The 22,831-nt window shown below is 43.4% G+C and overlaps 1 protein-coding gene across 2 annotated transcripts; it reads right to left on the reverse strand.

Annotated features, from left to right (window-relative positions):
• Window positions 1–842: 842 nt before the first annotated feature.
• Window positions 843–15,742, reverse strand: HTR5A (5-hydroxytryptamine receptor 5A). Of its 2 annotated transcripts, none has more exons than XM_050784884.1 (2): window positions 13,742–15,742; window positions 843–2,240 (listed from the first exon to the last, which is right to left on the reverse strand). In XM_050784884.1, the coding sequence occupies exons 1-2, from the start codon at window positions 14,480–14,482 to the stop codon at window positions 1,908–1,910; spliced, it is 1,074 nt and encodes a 357-aa protein (XP_050640841.1). In that variant the 5' UTR covers window positions 14,483–15,742; the 3' UTR covers window positions 843–1,907. The 2 variants fall into 2 exon arrangements, with proteins under 2 accessions (XP_050640841.1, XP_050640842.1); XM_050784885.1 differs by having other exon boundaries at window positions 1,584–2,240; window positions 13,904–15,742.
• Between the last annotated feature and the right edge of the window lie 7,089 nt (window positions 15,743–22,831).

The raw sequence follows: 22,831 nt of genomic DNA on the forward strand, positions 1-22,831 counted from the left end.
TTGTGAGTTTAGCACTTCAAGTGATATATAAAGAAGTAAGAAAAATCTAAGGATGTTTCTAAATAAATTCTTCAATTCTTATCACTAAATTTCTCAATGAATCTGCTTGAATGCATAAAGATCTGCATTTAGCATATTAATGGTGACTTCGCAGGTGTCTAACATTTCTTTATCTGCTCACATTCTTTTGATAAAGCTAGTTTTGCAATAAAGACAAGACTAAACTTCAAGCCAAGACCACATATAAATTATCACAAATTTCCTATGTTTGAACTCTTAATTGATATAATTTATTATATATAACATACTACATGAATTACAATAAATCAGAGATTATTATATCATTCTTTAATTCATGCATTTAAAGAGTCAGGGACATAGCAGACCACAGGCAGTTTTTTTTTTTTTTTGAGACGGAGTCTCGCTCTGTCGCCCAGGCTGGAGTGCAGTGGCCGGATCTCAGCTCACTGCAAGCTCCGCCTCCCGGGTTTACGCCATTCTCCTGCCTCAGCCTCCCGAGTAGCTGGGACTACAGGCGTCCGCCACCTCGCCCGGCTAGTTTTTTGTAGTTTTAGTAGAGACGGGGTTTCACCATGTTAGCCAGGATGGTCTCGATCTCCTGACCTTGTGATCCGCCCGTCTCGGCCTCCCAAAGTGCTGGGATTACAGGCTTGAGCCACCGCGCCCGGCCCACAGGCAGTTTTATTGCCTAGGATTGTTTTTAAAGTTTTGTATAATGGCACTGGTTTTACATGATCATCCAAATGCTGCATCATCACTTAACTGCCTCACCTCACAAACTATACTGTCAATTTGTAGAGGACTGGGGCTACATTTTACCATTGTTCTATCTTTTTCATTGCCCGCTAGCCTTGGCTTCCTAGCGGGTATTCACATATCAACAAAAAAATAGCAATTAGCAAATTAATCAAGGATGCCCTTAAAGTGCCTGTGTTTGGTGAGTGTGCCTTCATACTCATTGGTCATGAGATGCCCAACTCTATAGCAGTTGTTTTACTCTAATCTCATGATTTGAGGATAAAGGTCTTTGCCTAGAAACACTCGAACATATTCCACACATGTGAAACCAGTAGCAAATTAGCAAATTTGACAGATTCTATGAAACCAGTAGACTTTTTTACTCTTTATAAACTGTTGCTTCAAAATGAAAGGAAGTAGTTGACCCTCAGTGCCTGCTTCATGTCAAGGGATTGGATTTTGGAATAAACTAGTCAGCTAGAACACCTGCCTCTTTTACAGTTGTGTGTGTGTGTGTGTGTGTGTGTGTGTGTGTGATTGCCACAAACAAAACCTTAAAGTTAATATTCCCTGCTTTCATGGATAGGACTATGTACTTTAATATATTTGGAGACAGTGTTTTGTGGTCAACTATTGGGACATACCCCATCAGTATGAGGGTATATGTACTAGGACCATATAGGAGAATATTTGAAATACGGGCTGTTCCAGAAAGCCTGGAACTATGGTCTCCTATCCCCAGATGTCTACATCATGACTTGTTCATTCTTTTCTATCCATTCTCAACCTGCCCATATTGTTTTACCTCTTCCTTCTTATCTGCCTTGTTTGACTTCTTTAGGACAATGTCGACCACCATGCCGAGTGAATCTGGGGAGGAAAGGACACTTTGTGGGCAAAGACCGTGGCTGTCAGCACAGAGAAAGGGACAGTAGGTGAGTTAGATACATCATGTCACCAAAACTCTGTGAGGAGTCATATTCTTACTGAGGAGGTGGAAAACAGGCCAGTGCAGTTCCGAAGATGACCCTGGAGAATGGTGAGGATTCATCTCGTCCACATGGCTGTTGGGTGGGGATGGAAAATGAATGAACTGGGAATTCCATTGAATTCTGGGAAGAAACTTCTTTCAATCCTGGTCCTCTCCCTCAGTGTTGCCTAGAAAAGAAGTTCTTGAAGGCGCTGTTGTAGTTCTTGTTGAAAGCCGTATAGATCAGGGGGTTAAAGAAGGAGTTGGAGTAGCCAAGCCACAGGAAGATGCTTTTCCAGATGGCGGGGATGTCACAGGAGCAAAGAGGACTGATGAGCTCCGTGAGAAAGAAGGGGATCCAGCAGAGTGCGAACACACCAATGAGGATGCCCACCATGAGGGCGGCACGCTGCTCCTTCTGCTCTCGCCACGTGTCCCCTTCTGTCTGGAAGGTGACGGTGGCATGGCGGACCGTGAACACCATCTGGGGCTGTTGGGCAGAGTCCTTCACCTGGAAAAGACAAGCAGGAGCTTTATGAGGAGACACCTCAGTCTACCTCCAGGCTGAGCCCAGACACTGACAGTCCTGGATTCTGCACATCCACTCGAGGGAAAGTCTTTGATGGATAGGTGTGGGAACCTGAAGGCCTGTGGCACTTGCTCTCAGATATGGAAACCAGGCAACAGAGCTGGGGTGTTTGCTTACATCTTAGAAATGAAAGGACCAGATGTGATGAAATTGACAGCATGAAGATGGACTCCCTGTTGCTGTCTGTTCAACAGAGGCACTGGCAGAAACGAACAGGCAACTTGGCCTGCACAACTTAGTGGCAGAGGTGCACACATCGTCAAAAGTGTCCTAGGTTCCTAGCAAAATCCTGTTCGCTTAGGACCACGTTTTCTACCATCTTTATAACCTTATAGGCTCATGTAAGTCCCCTCTATAATGTTAGGACTTTCTAGAACTTCTCCTCTGGCACAAAGCTGTGCCCCATAGCATACTCTACTGCTTGATGCAGTCTAGTAACCAGGACACCTCTCTCTGGGTCTATTCTTCTTCTACCCCTGTATGTATGTAAAACTAAGACCCCAGTCTTTTAGTCTCACATGGGTGCCCCCAAGGCCTCCACAGGGCAGGTTCCCACAGAATCAGGCTCTCCAGTTCACTTCCTTCTGTCAAGGAGTGGAATTCCTGGGAAAGGAAGCTCCTCCTCCCTTCTGGTCCTATTTTTAGCTCTTGGGAGAACTGACATAATGAGTGTCTACTGATGAGGCAGCCTTAATATGAAGCAATCATAAATTTACTGAATTAGCAAATTAATCGATCTAATCAAAATGTGGGACAGTTTCTGACTCAGTCATTCTCTGGTGGGTGAGATTGCATTGACATTAAATAGTATTCTTCCCCTTGCCAGCATACTGTGACTCTAGTACATTTAAAAAGATATACACAACTTGTTCTCAAAGAGCATATGATCTTTTAGGCAAAGAATTGTCAGGTTAATCTAACCCACTTAACTAATTCTTGGCAGCATTTATAAAGTGGACTCAAAAGGAATTGACTTACTGTCATATGGAATAACAGGTGGAAACAGGAACACTGTGGATAAGGCAATGTTAGTTGATGAATAAATTACCAAATTTGTAGAATAGCCTTGCTGACATTTATTTGCAAAACAGTATAATATCAAGTCTGTACACTAAATTAAATTTAAAAGAAGATAATAAATAATGAAACCAAAGGTCCGTGATAGTGCAACCTTTAAAAACACGTATAAAATAAGCACTGAAAAAATCCCTCTTTCTGTACCTCTAGATGAAACCAGAGTTACCTTTGGCTACTGATTTATCAATGCATATCTGGAAATGCATTTGAGGGAATTCATTCATAGAAATCCAAACCATATTTAGCTTAATTTTTCAGCATAAAGCAAAGAAGGAAAGCTACCAATTTCCTTAACAGAATTCAACCCCATAATAATATCAGGGAAGCTGTTTTCCATATTGTCCCAAGACGCCAATAAAACAAGAATTGTAGCTGGACTCTTCAACCCTCTGGAAATTCTCCTTCCCCTTGGCACATTTTTATGAGTGACAATGGGGACACTGGTAACACTGGTCATACTTGAGACATGGTCACACTGTGGAGGCTGATCACATTGGTCACATAAAGGATGCTGGTAACACTGGAGATGCCGGCTATACTGGAAACATCATGGATTTTGATCATACTAGAGAAGCTGTTCACACTGGGGATGCTGGTCACACTGGAGATGCTATTCACACTGGGGAGCTGGTCACACTGAAGATTCTGTTCACACTGTGAATGCTGGTTACCCTGATGATACCATGGATGCCGTTCACACTGTGGATGCTGGTCACACTGGTGACACCATGGATGCTGGTCACACTGGTGACACCATGGATGCCATTCACACTGTGGATGCTGGTCACACTGGTGACACCATGGATGCCATTCACACTGTGGATGCTGGTCACACTGGTGACACCATGGATGCCATTCACACTGTGGATGCTGGTCACACTGGTGACACCATGGATGCTGTTCACAGGGTGGATGCCATTCACACTGGAGATGCTGTTCACACTGGGGATGCTGGTCACACTGGAGACACCATGTAGGCTGATTACACTGGAGATGCTGGTCACACTGGAGATACTGTTCACACTGGTGATGATCACACTGGTGATATCAGTGACACTTAGGGCTTGATTTAGAATTTTTTTATAGTTTAGTCATAGAACTTTAGTTGTTCAGAAAAGCATATTTTTCTATTACCTTGTGAAATGTTGATTATTTTACTGGGCCATCTGGCCATCTTTGGGGCTGTATTCAACACCAACTCACTTGACAGAAGAAAGACTGGCATTGATTTAAAATGGTACCCCAGGGACAATAGAGTCTCCAGCTGCTAGGAGGATCTTGGTTATCTGTGGAGTTTCAGTTTTCTAATGCCCTCAGATGGTGGATTTGTTTGCTCTCTATGGCTCTCGGACTTATGGACTCCTTAGCTCTTTGCTCTCTTCTAATCAATGATTGCAATAAAGCACTTAATTGAGTCTGGACAATAACACTCTATTTTCAACCTGGTCATTAGTAAACTCACAGAAAGAGAGCAAATAGGGTTAAAAAGTGAACAGTTAAGCCAAATTAATTTTTCCTAATAATCTCTGAAATGCACATAAAGTACATACCTCACAATTTAAGATTCATATATAAAGTTTTTTCTAAATGAACACTTAGCCTCATCTCCCCCAGCAAACAAGTTCTTTGGAGACAGGTACATATGTGTTAGAGCTTTCATCCTTCCAAAATGATTGCATGCTAAATAATTATTTACTGGTTAATCACAAATCTGGTATGTCCTTTTATTTCATCCAAACACTCTGCTTTGCCTCTCTAATAATGTCCTAGATAATCAATGGATTACCATCAATAATGGGCATTGAAATTAAGGGATAAAGACTCTTACCCTGGAAGTGTGGTTTCAGGTGATTTGCATGTTAGACCACACCACTGTCAGAATGAGAGATGGGTCACAGGAGCCCGATGGAAAACCCCGATACAAAAACCCCATTTAAGCTAAAAAAACCCCATGGCCTTACCCCCGTTCCACAGAAAACCCCCCGTTCCAGGAAGGCTCCATGAGGGTGTGAATAAAAAACCTCCACAAACTTAAGACTGATTGTTCTGTAACTGATAACAAGCAGCTTTCTTGCTTAAACCTCTTCAATCAATCAAGCACAATGCAGTTTTGGAATATACATTTGTAAACCAATTATTCTGTGTCAGCCCTCACTTCTGAGTCAGCCAGTTAGGGTCAGACTCGCCCCAGTAAACACAAAACTTCCAACAGAAAAACCCCATTCCAACAGAAAACCCCATTCCAGCAGAAAACCCCATTCCAGAAAAACCCATTCCATCACCCAAAGAAAAACCCCGTTCCAGCAGAAAACCCCATTCCAGCAGAAAACCCCATTCCAACAGAAAACCCCATTCCAACAGAAAACCCCATTCCAACAGAAAACCCCAAGAAAACCCCATTCCAACAGAAAACCCCAAAAACCCCATTCCATTTCCAACAGAAAACCCCATTCCAGCAGAAAACCCATTCCAGCAGAAAACCCCATTCCAGCAGAAAACCCCATTCCAACAGAAAACCCCATTCCAACAGAAAACCCCATTCCAACAGAAAACCCCATTCCAACAGAAAACCCCATTCCAGCAGAAAACCCCATTCCAACAGAAAACCCCATTCCAGCAGAAAACCCCATTCCAACAGAAAACCCCATTCCAGCAGAAAACCCCATTCCAGCAGAAAACCCCATTCCAACCCCATTCCAACAGAAAACCCCGTTCCAGCAGAAAACCCCATTCCAGCAGAAAACCCCATTCCAACAGAAAACCCCGTTCCAGAAAACCCCATTCCAACAGAAAACCCCGTTCCAACAGAAAACCCCATTCCAACAGAAAATTCCAACAGAAAACCCATTCCAACAGAAAACCCCGTTCCAACAGAAAACCCCATTCCAACAGAAAACCCCATTCCAACAGAAAACCCCATTCCAACAGAAAACCCCATTCCAACAGAAAACCCCATTCCAACAGAAAACCCCATTCCAACAGAAAACCCCATTCCAGAAAACCCAGAAAAACCCCATTCCAGCAGAAAACCCCATTCCAGAAAACCCCATTCCAACAGAAAACCCCATTCCAGCAGAAAACAGAGAAAAACCCCATTCCAGCCCCATTCCAACAGAAAACCCCATTCCAGAAAACCCCATTCCAACAGAAAACCCCATTCCAGCAGAAAACCCCATTCCAGCAGAAAACCCCATTCTGAGAAAACCCCATTCCAGCAGAAAACCCCATTCCAACAGAAAACCCCGTTCCAACAGCAGAAAACCCCATTCTGAGAAAACCCCATTCTGCAGCTGATGTCAGCCTGCTGCTACTCTGAGTTCCAACAGTTCTGAGTAAACCCCATTCCAGCAGAAAACCCCATTCCAACAGAAAACCCCATTCCAGCAGAAAACCTCCAGTCTCTGAGAAAACCCCACACAGAAAACCCCATGCCCCGAATTCAGCTGGATGACGGGTCATTCTGCCCCGAATCATGGATGACGGGCATTCCGCTCTGCTGTGGGAGATTGCTGACAAGCATCGCTTCCTCTCGCTATTCTGAACAAAAGATTCAGCTTTGTCTTTCTATCCCAGACTCTGAGCAGTATTGGCATCACCTCTGGACAATTCTGGAGGTTCCACTGAGCTCATTTTGAAGACCCTCCATGGGAACCTTGGGCCACAAGTGCATTCACTGGGCCCCAAACTCAGTTGCCCTTTGTGTCTGCAGTCAAGTGCATCAGTCTCAAAAAGGATTTGAGTTCCACCTAGTTTCACTGGGCTCTTATTGCTCAATGTATTTTGTTATCCTGGGATTTGTGACCAACTATGTCCTTGGATAAGGTTGCAAGGTTGAGGTGTTTGTATCATGTAACTTGATCTTTGACTGAGAGATCTACCATTAGGTACTTGTCTTCGATCTATGTGTAAAGCTTTAAACCTCTCGCCACGAAGGTGTATCATTTGGCAAATATTGTCATGCCATTAATCTACTTATCCTATGGCCTCTTGCTTTGCTTGTGTGTTGTTTACACGTACAAAGTCTTGTTGCATCGGTTTTTGTTTTGTCCTGGAACTCTTTCTGTTGAATACAGAAGGAACTATTCTATAAGGCATTGGCTTGGTAAGTTTCCAATCTAATTCTAATTATTAGGCCAGTGACCAATTTATGAAAAAGCAATTGATCAAACTTTGCTTGGGGTCCCCTACAAAACTTTTATGAGGGCACTCCTGACTTGTCGACTTGTGAAAACATGTCGCTTTGCCCTATCATTTTCCAGCTTAATGACAGCTGTGTGGACAATCATGTGTCCCCTTCTCCATCTGTTTGGTCCAGGATCCTGAGACACTATTCACAAGCACGAACTGTTGATCAACCACAGTTGCCTCTTCCTCACGTGCCATGGCTTGCTTATGTCCAAATTTCAATCCTCTTTTTAAAGAATTTCTATTTCCTATTTAAAATTGCATTATGATCCTAACTCTTGCAATTTTCTTCACAAATGCCAAACTTTTTTTTACTTAATGAAAAACATCTGATGAATGAAAAATTAATAAAATATTTAGAAGAAGCTCTAGAAAAATTAGGAGACAAACATCAAATGGCTAAAAGTCAGCCTCTTTAATTGGTATTTTGAGGCCTTAAAACAAAATCCTAACCCTAAAATAGTCTCAAAGATGTTGTAACCTTCCCAAACCTGCCCTCTTTGCAGATCTCTATCTTGCATTTTTCTATTCAGCTTTATCTGACTTCCTAAATGAATCAGGATTTTCTCAGAAAAAACACAATCACATTATAAAATTACCAGAAGAAAAATCAGATTTATAGAACTTAAATTAAAACCTTCGTCTAAAGCTAAGTTAAGAGCTATAATTAAGAAATTTTCTAGGCCAGGCATGGGGGCTCATGCCTGTAATAACAGCACTTTGAGAGGCCAAGGTGGGAAAATCATTTGAGGTCAAGAGTTTGAGAGCAGCCTGTGCAATAGAGAGACCCCCATCTCCACAAAAATTGTAAAAATTAGCCAGGTGTGGAGGCATAGCCCTGTGGTCCCAGCTACTCGGGAGACTGAGGTGTGAGAACTGCATGAGCCCAGGGTTTCAAGGCTGCAGTGAGCTACGGTTATGTGACTGCACTCTAACCTGGGCGACAGAGCAAGACCCTGTCTCAAAAACGAAAGGAAAGAAAAGAAGAAAGGAACAGAAAGGAAAGGAAGAAAAGGAAAGAAAAATTTTCTAAACTTTTGTTATAGAATTTATAATTTTTTTAGATTATCAAACAAAATTTTTATTTTCTTGAACTACAGATGTGTACTAATTAGTTAAATTAACTAAAATCCTCTCGGATAAGAAAAAAATGGTTAAAAGAAGAAGCATAGAAAATAGAAGAGTTATATAACCCAGTTGTGAAAATTTAAATAGAAAATATATTATGTAAAGTAATTTTAGAAGGCTTTCTTTTAAGGAGAGGTTGAATAAAGATTCAAAGTAAACTAAATAAATCTGGGCATGGTGGCTCACTATTATAATCCCAGCACTTTCGGAGGCCAAGGCAAGAGGATTATTTGAGCATGGGAGTTTGAGACCATCATGGGTAACATGGTGAGACCCCACTTCTATAAAAAATACTAAAAATAGCCAGGTGTGATGGCTCACACTTGTAGTCCCATCTACTTGGGAGGCTGAATAAAGACAGAAAAGAGACATCAGAAAACCTTCAAGCAGCATATTTGTGTATACCCAACAGCTGAAGTATAGTCTTGTCATGTCTTTCTATAAATGGACTTAAACCTGAATTTGGGAATTTAATACGAAAAAATAAACTGAAATGTGAAATTGCCAATTTGCAAAATATCCAATGTAGAGCTAGACATTTCCAGATAGACTTAGAAAGTAAATGCTAGAAATCAATACAAGATATGGCTTTAGACATTTCCAGATAGACTTAGAAAGTAAATGCTAGAAATCAATACAAGATATGGCTTTCTAGATAAGGCATCCAAAAGGGCCTCTGTTCTCAAAGATTTGAGAGCTGAGATAAGGATCCCTATACACATTAGTATATTGCTAGCAGAAGGAGCCTTGAAAGAATGAACATCTCGTGTTGGCTAAAAAGCAAAATGACAACGATATACAATCTATCTAATAAAGCCACTCCAAGGAAGGTATTTTCACTCAACAATTTCTTTGTTTTTTTAAACTTTCAAGGAGAATTTTCTATAACTAGATGTACAACTATATAATGTTTTTGTTTATGTGGGTGTCAGTATAACTACCAGTAACCCCACTATTATAGAACAAGAGATCATTCCATGTACATTTTTAAAGTTGTCTGAAAAACAGAAAAGCAAATTGACTTATAGCAAGTTTTTAAAAATTAAAAACAAACAAAAAATTTAATAAAGCTATTGGTGGCTGGATGCAGTGGTTCACGCCTGTCATCCCAGCACTTTGGGAGGCTAAGGTGGGCAGATCACCTGGGGTCAGGAGTTCGAGACCAGCCTGGCCAACACCCTGTTTCTACTAAAAATACAAAAATTAGCCAGGCACGGTGGCACACACCTGTACTCAGGAGGCGGAGACCGGAGAATTATTTGAACCTGGGAAGCAGAGATTGCAGTGAGCTGAGATCAGGCCCCTGCACTCCAGTCTAGGCAACAGAGTGAGACTCCATTAAAAAAAAAAAAAAAAAAAAAAAAAAAAACTATTGGTTATAGGTGATACCAGGTAGTGAAACAAGATAATGAATGACAAATTGACAAATTTCTGGCATATAGTAAATTTTTCAAAAGCTTGAGAGAAAATCAACTTTATTTAATGAAACGATTCAAGTAGTAACAGTCTTTAACAATCCTGTATGCCAACTTATAACTGATATTTTCAGATCATTATCAAAATAATACTTCTTTAACCTATGACATACCTGCAATAGGTAGGATCTGCTTCCAAATAAAATGTGCTGCAGCTCTTGTTCATGATGAGATTATAACTGATCTAGATGTGAGAATGCCTACACCGCATGTAATTTTAAAAATTACTATAGAAATTCTGATGGTCCTAGAATCTCTGTGGACAAGAGACTCCACAACTAGAAAATTTAATTGAAGTAGAATGCATAAGAGTTAAGACTGATTCTTCCTAGGTTATCATGAACATTCCTTTTCATGCAAATATGAAAATACGGGGGGGCCATGCTCTGGGTGGATTAAGGTGACAGCATAGCACCTGTCAAAGAACATTGCTTATTTTAAGCTCACCGCTTAATTCAGTAACCTGGATCAAGGGCAACTCATCTCAATCAAGATTCTTTTAAAATTTTCTTATCTTAGGATTTGTAACCAAGTGTGTTCTTGTATAAGGTTGTAAGGCTGAGGTGTTTGTGTTGAGTAACTAGATCTTTGATTAAGAGATCTACCATTAGGTAATTGTCTTAGATCTGTGTAAAAGACTTCAAACCTCTTGTCATGAAGCTGTACTGTTTGGCAAATGGTGTCATGCTATTCATCTACGTAGCCTAATGATGCTTGCTTTGCTTTTGCTGTTGTTTGTCTACATGTATAGTCTTTTTATATAGGTTGCTCTTCTAGGTGTAGGTCTGCTGCAGGGATCATATAGGAATCAAATATATGCATAGTTTCAGTATCATTGGTGGCCTATAATTTTGAGAGTCAGAGGGTTATTAACTTTGTCTATTATATATAGAATGAATAAGGATAGGAGGGCAATTAGGGTTAGATTAATAGAAGGTAAAATAGTTCACACTATCTCTACCTCCCAGATGTCTACACTACCTGTGGAGATTATCGGTGTTAGCCCCTCTGTTGTGAAAGTCAGGCCACCAGAGACGGACTCACTTCAGTAAATACCCATTGGACGACAACCAATCAGCAACAGCTTCTCCTACAGAGGATGCCATCAATCCACATCTCAACAATCCACCAACCCCTGAAGCTCCATACCTCCCAAAAGCGCTGTTTTAGGTCAGCATTCTGCTCTGCTCAGGCAAACTGCCTGGACAGCACAGCCCCTACTAACTCTAGTAAGGAAGGTATTTTTCTTTGTCATTTTATTTCAGATCTCTAGCAGTGGCTTTCTTGTCCTTTGACAAGGGCAAGGCTTATCTGTCTTGTGTTGCCAGATCCCAGCTCAATGTCTGACTTAGGTTAGGATTTCATGGCATGTATTTGAATAAAACCCAGCAGATAAAGAAATGATAGAAGTGTTGTGGTGTCCCTAGGGAACAGCTAGCTGGTGGTAGAACTCATTTAGAAGCTTTGACACCCACTCCCACTATCACAGAACAATCAGGAGGCCTGGTTTGTAATTAACCCTTCAACATAACGTAAGGACAGAGGCAGTCACATATTATATTTAGAGTAGTGGATTATTTAGAGTCCTTTTGCTAAGTCAAGGGACCCATTTTCAAAACTGATCTGGGAAAGGTAGAGAGAGGAGAGAATACACACACACACACACACATATATATATATATACACACACATATGTTTGTGTGTATCTATATAAAAAGCACAAAGATGTTATAATGCTTTGCTTCTGCTATCACCAAAGCAGAGAAATGAGAGTGCCCTTCATCCTTTTACAACAAGCCAGGGATGGAATTGTAATTAACTTTCTCCTTCTAAAGCTGTGTTTGGGGTTGACTGTAAATCATATTTGCCTGAATAAACATCAGGGGAGAGGAGGATTCATAAAAGGAGGACCCTTGGAGGTGACCAGTCTCCTTGTTCCTGGCCTGGAATTTGAGTGGACGCTCATATGCACGGAACATATCTTCAGGTGGTCTGATGGAAGCTTCAGTGTTCTTACCCATCAGCACTCTGTTCAGCTTAGAAATTGAATAGTTCAGAGTTTCCCAAATTCAGTACACTTGACATTTTGGTCTGAACAATTCTCTGTTGAGGTGCTGTCCTGTGCATTGTACAGTATTTAGCAGCATTCCTGACCTCTCTACACGACATGCCATTAGCACCCCATCCTCAAGTCTTCATCATCCGAAATGCCTCCAGACAGCCTAAATGTTTCCTGGGGGGCAATATCACCATTCGCTGAGAAGTGCTGCTATAGGTAAAAGAACAGGTAGCCTCTAACCCCTCATTTTCTTCCTTCCTCTAAGATGATGTCCTTTTTCCTCAGCTACACCTCTGGTCCCTCTGAGTTTGACTGACTGGGGATGGTTAGAATTAGCTACTGACTCTAGAAAGCACATACAGAGCTCAGGGTGCATGTCTCTTTCCCTCCCTAGACCAAACTCTTCATGGGCAAAGACAACATCTCTATCATTTTCTTACTTCTTGCACTAAGCCTGTAGTATGCGCTCCATATGCTTGTTTCAGAGCCAACAACAGAAAGTGGGGACTGTGTAGACTTCTGCTCTAACTCAAATGTGTGAATTAGATTCAAGGAATCTTCCTTGGTAATGAAGGGGAGCAGTCTTCAGAATCATGAGTCATAGGGCCAGATTATTAACAGTCAACAAAAAAACAGGAGTGGGAGAAGATGAGAAAAGCTCCTCGCTGTTGCTAAAGTGGTTGTCATGCAATAAATACCTCTCATAGAGAGCTGGGGAATTCTCTTTCCTGGATTTTTAATTTCCTTCTGCAGCTTTTCTCATGTTCAGGAAGGAAGACAAGTAGTCTTCAGTCACACCTACAACCTAATAGGGCTGTGGGGGATAGACCCAGAAAGTAGCACCCCAAGGCAGTGGAAGCAGATAACAAATGCAGGCTCTGGGACCAATGCAGGCAACATCTTCAGTCTTACGTCAGGATGGGAGGTTGCCACAGAATGACAGTAACCTAGGTGATACCATATTTTTAATAAATCGGTTGCTGTAATTTGCAAAGAAAAAGAATAGACTAGGATGAAGTGCTAATCTGCATCGCCTGACACACGGCAGTCTTCTTATCAAATCGTGCTCCCATCCCTGCCTCCCCTCCTCCTGGAACACCCCCATTCTAAGTGCGGGAAGCTGCTAGTTTTTCCAGTATACTGAATCAGTGTACCCCAGATACCAGTTTATCCAGATGTTCTAAAGAGTGTTATAGATCCATAGAATTTGGGGGCCAAAGGGGACCCTGTAGAATGAGGCAGTCCGAACTTCTCGTGTTCTGTATGTTTAACAAATAACTCATTAGAGAAGGAAAATGATGTGATTAGCTCTGTGAGAGGGAACATGTCAGAGCAAAGTATATCTATGATGCTTTCTTCCAGTCTCCCAGTTTACTCCCCTAACTCCCAAACACAAAAAGTTCCATTTTCTACAAGTGTGGGGGGTGGGGCAGGTGGCCTGGGGATATAGCCTGTACAGATGCAAGTCGAATATTTTTAAGGATTGCTGAGATACCCACCTCCACAGCTTCGGATATGGGTGAGACGCTATTGGTCTTCCTGGAGCCCACGCGGAACTTGGCAGCCTTATAGATCTTCCAGTACACGAAGAGCACCACACAGAGCGGCAGGTAGAAGGCGCCTACGGTGGAGAACACTGCGTAGGAAGGCTCGCGGCTTACCTGGCACTCCTCGCTGCCCTCAGAGTACGTCTCTCCCCAGCCAAAAAGCAGCGGTGCCAGAGAGATGACAGCGGAGAGCGCCCAGGTGAGCGCGATCATGACGTTGGAGATGCACTTGCGGGTGCGGAGCGTGTATTCCAGGTGGCGCGTGATGGACCAGTAGCGGTCCAGGGCTATGGCCGTCACGTTCCAGATGCTGGCCGTGCAGCAGAGCACGTCGCACGCGATCCACAGCTGGCACAGCCGCCGACCCAGCTGCCAGCGGCGCCCAGACAGCTCGTGCACCAGGCTCAGCGGCATGACTAGCGCAGCCACCAGAACGTCCGAGATGGCCATGGACGCCACCAGGTTGTGGGGCACGCGGTGGAAGGTGCGTACACGGAGGATGGTCGCCAGCACCAGCAGGTTCCAGGCGAACGTCGCCGCCACCAGAAAGCCCAGCAAGGTGAGAATAAGCACTCCGAAGACCGAGAGCAGGGGCGAGCTGGGGCGCAGATCGTCTTTGCCGAGGCTGCGGTTGGTCTCCAAAGGGGAGGGGGTGGAGAGGGAAAAGGAGGTTAGGTTCACAGGTAAATCCATCTCTGGGTCAGGAGACCGGCCTGGGGTACTTGCAGAAGGGGTGTTCAGGAGAACTTAAGGTGGCCGCTGTGCCCAGAGCCAATCCGGATGTTTGCAAACTCTGGCCAGTGGTGGAGTTTCTGGAAAGTGCCTGTGAATTTGACCCCAGTATCCTGCTAATGAGCATCCGTTGGAGATGGTGTGGTTGCAAGCGCGGCAGGTCTGAAGCCCTCAGAGGCTAAGGAAGCAGAGGCGAGGGGCTGCGTGTTGCAGCCAGGGCCCGCCTAAGCTGTCAGGAGCCCAGGGCTCCTCGCCTTGGTGGAAAAGGCTGTCTGGCCGCCCAGAGCCAAGCATCTCCCAGATCGGGGAGAAGCTGGGCGGCCAGCCGCGTGTGGGTGCAGGAGAGGGGCTGGTGCGTCAGAGCAGTCGCTCTCACCGCGTTGCCTCCCTGCCCACCCTTCTCTCTAGGCAGCCGGCTGCAGCCTTAACTCCGTGCTAGGGAAGCCAGTTTTGGGGGGACCTGCTTTCTGGGACCTGCCTTCTGTCCCAGTTGCCCCCGCCACCCCGTCTGAGGCTGCGGCTCCGGAGAGTGAATGCTGGCGCGCCCACCGAGACCTGCCTTATCCAAGCGGAGATCTAGCCCTACGTAAGCCATCAGCTGATAAGGCCGTCTCTCCCCGCCTCCTGGCTCGGAGTGCAAGGCTTTGAGGCTGTCCGCGGTGCTGCCGCTCTCCCCTTGCCCGGAGGCTCCCAGTGCGCGCCCCCACTTGTGGTGCTGTCCGCGGTGCTGCCGCCTCTCCCCGCCCGGGCGCAGGAGGGTTGGCGCTGTCCACGGTGCTGCCGCTCTTTCCTGAAATGGGTTCGCCACGTGGAACAAGTTGACCAATGAACTTTCCTCAAAACGTTCCCCTAGCCATCCACACACGTCCCTCTAGGGGTGGTCTGGAGGCCCTAGATACTGCTTTCTCAGCTTTCCGTAAGTATTTGCTCTTCCTACAAGAGTTCCGAGTTAGGGGTCTAAGATAGTTTCACTAACTTTTGTTCTCTGGAAGATTTCAGCACATGATTACTTTCCTCTTGCCCAATTCTCAGTTGTTTCCCTTAAGGGTTGCTTTCCTTAAAGGAGGAGAAGCAAGATAGCAGTTGCTGCTGTTCCGAGAGATGGCTGTCGTGTTGGAGCTAGAATGCTTCACCTAGCTCCAACATGAATGGCTGAAGAATGTTTTCTCTGCTTAGAGTCATAAGGCAGCTGGGTAGTCTCCAGTGGTCCCTACTAAATTTGCTTCCTGAGAAGGAAAAATTGGAGCATAAGTTATTATAAGAGCTCCATCTCACTCAAAAGAAAGAGGTTCTCCCCTCACATATGCACACAAAACAACCACAGAAATTGAGAAAATATCAGAAGCTTCTAACCAGAAATTATGATTTAAAGCACTTCACAAATAGACACAGGATATAGCAATATAAAAAAGCTGAAATTTTAAAAATGATGTGATAGAAATGGCAGAAAAAAAGTAAGGTGTTAATAAACTTTGTTTTTAAGTATATAAAATGAGTGTCGTGAAATCCTGTGCATTTACAAGCAAATTTAGTCAGAAACATTTTGGCTGTTTAAACATTAGCAACATGTGTTGATATAAGATTTTGTTTCTTGCAGAGTAAAACAAGTATCAGGCGAATGCACTGAGAAAATAGAAAGTCCTCCACTGGATCCCAGAAGATGGGACAACATCATTAAATACAGGATTATTCACAGGGCTATTTCAAACACCACTTAAAAACAGCTGACGGTGACTATCTGCGTGCAGTGCAACTGTGCATGGCCCCAATCAAGAAGCAAGCTTGTGCTTGTTTAGGGCACATCACCTTCTTGAGGCCATGGAACTAATGGGAATGGATGTAAACTATGATTCCTCTTATTTGAAAAAAGTTCTGCTTCTAGTCTCAGGGCCTGTGACCTGGAGGAATGGATGAGCTGTGTTGCCCACAGGCAGGCCTCAATGGATCTCTCTCTACAAATCTCGAAAGGCATTGTGGGCTGGTGATTGTATTTCCTACTGATTCCCCAGGCCACAGCTGTCTGTATTGATAGCTAAGTGAGCAGCAGAACAGTTAATAGGAACAAAGCCAAGGATAACTGAGGATAATTTGTGAAAAATAGAGTATCATAAAGTTAGGGCCTGAATAGAATATTTCCACAAAGAGGAGATCCAATGGAGCATTTCAAGAGGGGATAAACCTTGTTCAGAAAGTCTGGTTTATCTCTTAAAACTACACAAATAAAAAATCATAATATTTCAGCTTCATCTTAAAGCATAGCCCCAATTTTATCTTGAAAAACACTGAAAAGGAAAAAATCTGAAAAGGTATAAAACTCCCATCAGCCATATGGTACCTCTGAAATGGCAGTCTTGGGAAATATAATTTCCTGGGTTGTCACCTGATATGGGTTAAATTGTGTCTCTCCCTCCCGCTCCCTTACCCCCTGCCAGATTTATATATGGAAGTCCTAACCCTGAGAACCTCACAGTGTGACTATATTTAGAAATAAGGTCTTTAAAGGGATGATTAAGTTAAAATGAGGCCATAGGATAGGGTCTCATTCAATCTGACTGATACCCTTATGAAAAGAGGAAATTTAGACATGCAAAGAGACACTAAGGATGTGTGTGCACAGGACAGACCCTGTGAGAATAAAGTGAGAATGTGGCCATCTACAAGGCAAGGAGAGAGATATTAGAAGATACCAGAATTGGAAGATTAGAAGATATCGGGATTGGATTTCCAGCTGCCAGAACTAGGAACAAATAAATTTCTAGTGTGAGCCACTCAGTCTGTGGTACCTTTTTATGGCAGCCCTAGCAAGCTAACATACCATGCGACAAAAGATACTAGCAAAAGATACAACCACATAACTGAACGAGGTGCTACACTGGGGGCAGAGGGAATTATAGACATATAAACACATCATGGGACATCTACTAAAACCTTTCCTTTACAAAATGTAGTTTGCAGCCATCTAGCAATCATTCGAGTGCAGAATCAGTTGTCTATTGAGGTTACCTATGGTTTGTAATCAAGTAATGTCATTGGCATATAGAAAAATACTTATTTTAGATGTTCTATAATGGGAAGGTATGAATCTATTTCATTCAAGTAGGAGCTCATTTTGTTGTTGTTGTTTTCGCTTCTGTTTTTTGAGGCAGAGTCTCACTCTGTCGTCCAGGCTGGAGTGCAGTGGCACGATCTCGGCTCACTGCAGCTTCCATCTTCTGGATTCAAGCGATTCCCAGCTAATTTTTTTGTAATTTTAGTAGAGATGGGGGTTTTACCATGTTGACCAGGCTGGTCTCGAGCTCTTGACCTCAAGTGATCCACCCCTGTCAGCCTCCCAAAGTGTTGGAATTATAGGCCTAAGCCACCACACCTGGCCAAGACCAATGAATTTTAATCTAACAGCATACAAAACATGCGAGACACAATTTCAGATCCCACATCACAGCAAACCTTTAAGGTACTACCACTCATTGGGTTTTAATACAGCATCATAGAAAAAATATCCATAATTATCTGAAAAGAGTATTAAAATACTCTATTTTCAGCTGTATATCTGTATGAAAGTAGATGTTCTTCACAATCTTAAACTAAAATAACATATCCCAACAGATGGAATGTAGAAACATTTGTTCCAGATGTCTTGAAGAGATTTGCAAAAATGTTAAACAATGTCTTTCAGAAAAATTTTTTGGAAAATAATTATTTTTCATAATAAGGTGTCATTTATATAACCATGTAATGGGTTTATTATTTTATGTTTAACAAATAAATACACAAATACATTGAAAATGTCTCCGGTTTATTTTCCAGTAAATATTAATGTGTATAACCCATGTAAACAAAAGCTTTTTGGGGTACTCAATTTTAAAGAATATGAAAGGGTCCTGAGACCACAGCGTTTGAAAATTGCTGTCATCAGAACATCACACTGATCCACTGTGTTGATGTGGGATGTTAATAAGACAAGCAAGAAAAGAAGTCTCAAGTTTGTTAGAGTCCTCGGTAAAATACATATGCTCCAAAATGTGAGAAATAATTTTGTCTTTGAAGAATCGGACACCCACGACGTCATTGATGATGTTAGGACTTCAGTGGCCCGGAGTGTGACAGGGTATTCCTTTCATTATAAAAAATATACATATTGCATCTGGTACCTCCCCCTACTGGCAAGGAAATCTAATGCTTGGTCAGCACTTTGAATGCCAGAGGCAGCTGCTCTGATTCACATCCTGGTGATGTGGAAAGGCTGCCAGGTTCGGTTGGGGCTAAGAGCAGGAAATGTCTCTAGCAGAAGTCCTGGCTGCAGTGAAAGCAGTCCTACTGCTTGGGCTTTCTGATTTGCAAAGCTTATGTTACTAGGAGTACCTATAATGGGAAAAAAATTCCATGAGGATTTTATGATAAACACTAGTAAAAGAGTCACAGTATAGACCCCAAGGGTTCTGGAGGAAAGTCACCCCATCTACAACAGGAAACATTACACTGTTGGAAAAGCAGTTTGTGTAAGCCAGGGCTCTGGCAGAAATAGAGCATCTGAGTATGAGACATTAAGTGACGCTGGAGCAAAATATAACCACCAAGATGTGGGATTTTGCAGACCCACCCACAAGATTAGGTGGGCTCAGCAGCAAAACAGCATGAAAGAGAAGTGGTGCAGAGCAGAGCTGGAGGGTGCAAGCCAGCTCCACAAGAGGTGGCCCAGGCCACCCTGCTGCCTGTCATCACTGTACAAGCATCTATCCCTCAGCTCAAAGCCCTAGCTGCATGTCCAGCTGATGGGGCACCAGCAGGGCGGAGGTGGATTCACAGGTGGGTCAGCCTGCTGTGTTGGTGCAAGTCAGAAAGAAGACTGCTGCTGTCTCGTGTCTACTCTGGGTGGCCTTGGGAGACAGCAGTCAGGGGAGACCCTTCCAAGGGGCAGAGCTCTAGGTGCTGCACCTGATCTTCCATTTTGTGTGGAAAGGGGAACACCCTGAAGGAAGACTGGATACAGACTCATGAGCAGTGGCTAAAGGTCTGGAAGGTGAATGACTGGAAGGAAGGAGGTCTGTGAAAGAGGCTTGTAGATGAACCAAAGGGAATAAGGACAAAGTGTAGATGTTTTTTTTATCACTTTTAACAACCCCCAGAGAGCATCTACTGCAGAATGGAACACTGGCGACAGGATGGCTCAGTCCACCAGTGACAGTCTGTCCCTTGTCCACCCCAGTTCAGCACAATAGTTGAGTGGAGTAGCCATGGTGGCTGGGAGGGAAGCCATGCACGGCTAAAGCAGCATGGTGTCTCTCAGCAAGCATGGTCTAGTTACTGCTGCCTAACATCCAACCTGCCAGTCATGGAGACCAGTGCTGAACCCCCAAATTGGCATATCCCCTAAGGAGATCGTCAGCCACCTTGAAGGGCGGCTATTCATTGGCAGGGATGGGTCTGCCTCTCCTGCCTGCAGGGTCTCAGCCAGATCACTCTCCAAGGACCTTTGTAAGTTTCCATCCTCTGATACAGGATTGCATTCAGCATCCTTGTGGACCAGTGACCCCACTTTACAGCAATGAGCACATGGCCTTGGGTCCCTTCACAGACCACTTGTTGCAAGTCGAGCTGCACTTCTCCCCAAGTGAGAAAAAAGAAGTGTTGAAGTCCTCACCCCTGGTATCCATGAATCTGACCTTCTCTGGAAATAGGGTCTTGGCTAATGTAATCAAGTTAAGATTGTACTGGATTAATGTGGACCCTAAATCCAATGACAGTGACCTCATAAGGAGAGGGAGATGTGAAGATTCAGACACAGAGAGCAAAGGTCATGTGAAGACAGAGCTGAGTGATGCTGCCACATGCCAAGGAACACCGAGGATTGCCAGCAACACCAGGAACCAGAGAGGCCAGGAAGGACCCTTCCCTGGAGCCCTCAGGGAGCACAGCCCTATCTGCTGCACCTTGATTTCAGATTTGCAGCCTCCACACTGTTGGAAAATTGATTTCTGTTGTTTTAAGCCCACAGTTTGTGGCACATTGTTACAGCCACCCTGGGAAATTAATACACTATTTTATCCAGAAACTGCCAGCCTGATGGAGTGGGGGGATGGCCTCTCAAGTATGCTAGGGAGATACTACTAGGGGACACTACTCTGCAACACCATCCCTCTACATATAGTGATACCATAAATCAGTGTCATTTTATGGAGCTGTCCTTAAGGTAGACTATACGGACAGGCCTAGAAACCACAAAATAGAAGCACATCGTCATGCTTCCCGTCACAATCAGTGACCACCTGGCAATGTTGTCCTTCTTGTCTATGCAACTTTAGGCTCTGTGGGTCTAGAGGTTCTGGTTCCTAGAGAGACAGAGCTCCCATCAGGTGCCATAGCAATAGTTCAAGGCAACTTGTTCACTTTGGGCTGCTCATGCCAAGAGACTAGCAGGCAAAGATAAGAGTCATCAACCTGACAGGGATAACTGATCATGAGGTGGCAGGGTGCAGCTATGGAGGGAGTAGAGAAGGATGTTGCATTAGCCCATTCTCATGTTGCTATGAAGAAATACCCGAGACTGGATAATTTATAAAGAAAATAGGTTTAACTGATTCACAGTTCCGCATGTTTGGAGAGGCCTCAGGAAATGCATAATCACGGCAGAAGGGAAAGCAAACACACCTTCATCACAAGGCGGCAGGAGAGAGAAGTGCCAGCAGGGAAATGCCAGATGCTTATAAAACCATCAAATCTTCCGAGACTCACTCACTATCACAGGAACAGCACAGGAGAAACCTCCCCCATGATGAAATCACTTCCCACTGGGTCCCTCCCACAACATGTGGGGATTATGGGAGCTACAATTCAAGGTGAGATTTGGGTGGAGACACAGCCAAACCATGTCAGATGTGTTTGGAAGCCAAGTGATGAGTGTGGACATGTCATTCTCCAGAATATAAATACATAGATGTGGCAGTCCTGGCATGAAAAGATCTCGGTAACCAGTGGGTCAGATCCCTCAGGGATGAGGGTCTTACTTCATGGATGATTCTGACATCAAAGTCAACAGAGATGCTAGCACAGGTGCAGGAAAACACAGGCAGGTAGTAGAGAAGGGAGATGATGAGTATCTGTCAGACTTGATACCAGCTGCAACAGTGAGGGTCATGCCTTATCCCACCAACCAGAACCCTGGATGGGAAGAACTCACTGTGAGAAGCAAGTGGGCTTGGGAGTATAAGGAGTGGACTGCAGTGGACGCTATGGTATTTTGTCCAGGTTCCTCCCTCTGCACAGATTCTTCCTTCCCTAGATTCTGAGTATCAGCTATTGATGGCTCATAGCTACGTCCTTCATTGGGAGTTGAGCTCTGCTGCATAAAACAGCCTTGCCAATGTTGTCCCATCCCAGCAGGTGACCTGAAACCAGTGACTGACTGATGCAGGGATACAGATTCTCAGCTTCCTTGCCTCAATCTAGGACAGTTCCGATAAGCGACTCCTCAAAGCCCCTGAAGGATCGGTTGAGGTCTCGATTGTAAACACACTGAACATCTATTGCAGTATTCAGCAAGTTCAAATGCTTAGATAAACATAAAATACATAGCCTAGGAGAGTTCATCTTCTGAGGAAAAAAATCAAAATGCATGTGCCACAAAATGACGTTTCAGTCAACAATAGACTACATACACAATGATGGTCCCATAAGATTATGATGGAGCTAAAAAAAAAAAAAGTCCTATCACCTAATGAGTCATAATAGCACAACATATTACTCACCTGTAATGCTGATGTAAATAGTAACATTGTACACCTTCACGGCATAGGAGCAATAGGCTATCCCATGCAGCCTAAGGTATAATAGGTTATCCCGTATAGATTTGTATAAATACACTCTATGATGTTTGCACAACAACAAAATCACTTAACCATGCATTTCTCAGAACATACTCCTATTGTTAAGTGACACATGACTGTACCTATTTATTGGATAAAGTTACTCACTAGCCTAAACTGAGTAAATTATTGAGATGAGATTACTTGAAGTATCTTATTCTAGAATAGAAATTATTTGTCTCTACTTTCTTATTTGTCTCAACTTAGAAATGTCCCACGATGTAAGAGGCTAAACATGAATCTTCAAAGAGTCATTATATTCATAACATTAAATTATTATCTTGGGAAGTGTCTAACAGTGGGATATGTAACATTTCTTGTTAATAGCCAAGTATCTTTTACTCATAGACTAGGTGCACAAACCACAGTTATTCTTGGTTTGCTTTTGCCCCTAGCATTCCTCAGGTATCTGAATTAAAGTGAAAGAAAACAGCAATGTGTGGGGAAA

This window comes from Macaca thibetana, chromosome 3 (genome assembly GCF_024542745.1).
Source record: "Macaca thibetana thibetana isolate TM-01 chromosome 3, ASM2454274v1, whole genome shotgun sequence".
In the NCBI taxonomy this organism is placed as follows: Eukaryota; Metazoa; Chordata; class Mammalia; order Primates; family Cercopithecidae; genus Macaca; species Macaca thibetana.

Excerpts from the sequence above, each read along its gene's own strand:
- HTR5A (XM_050784884.1), bottom strand. The coding sequence starts at position 14,482 with ATGGATTTACCTGTGAACCTAACCTCCTTTTCCCTCTCCACCCCCTCC. Across the intron at positions 2,241-13,741 it reads CCATATCCGAAGCTGTGGAG|GTGAAGGACTCTGCCCAACA; the intron begins GTGGGTATCTCA and ends TGTCTTTTCCAG.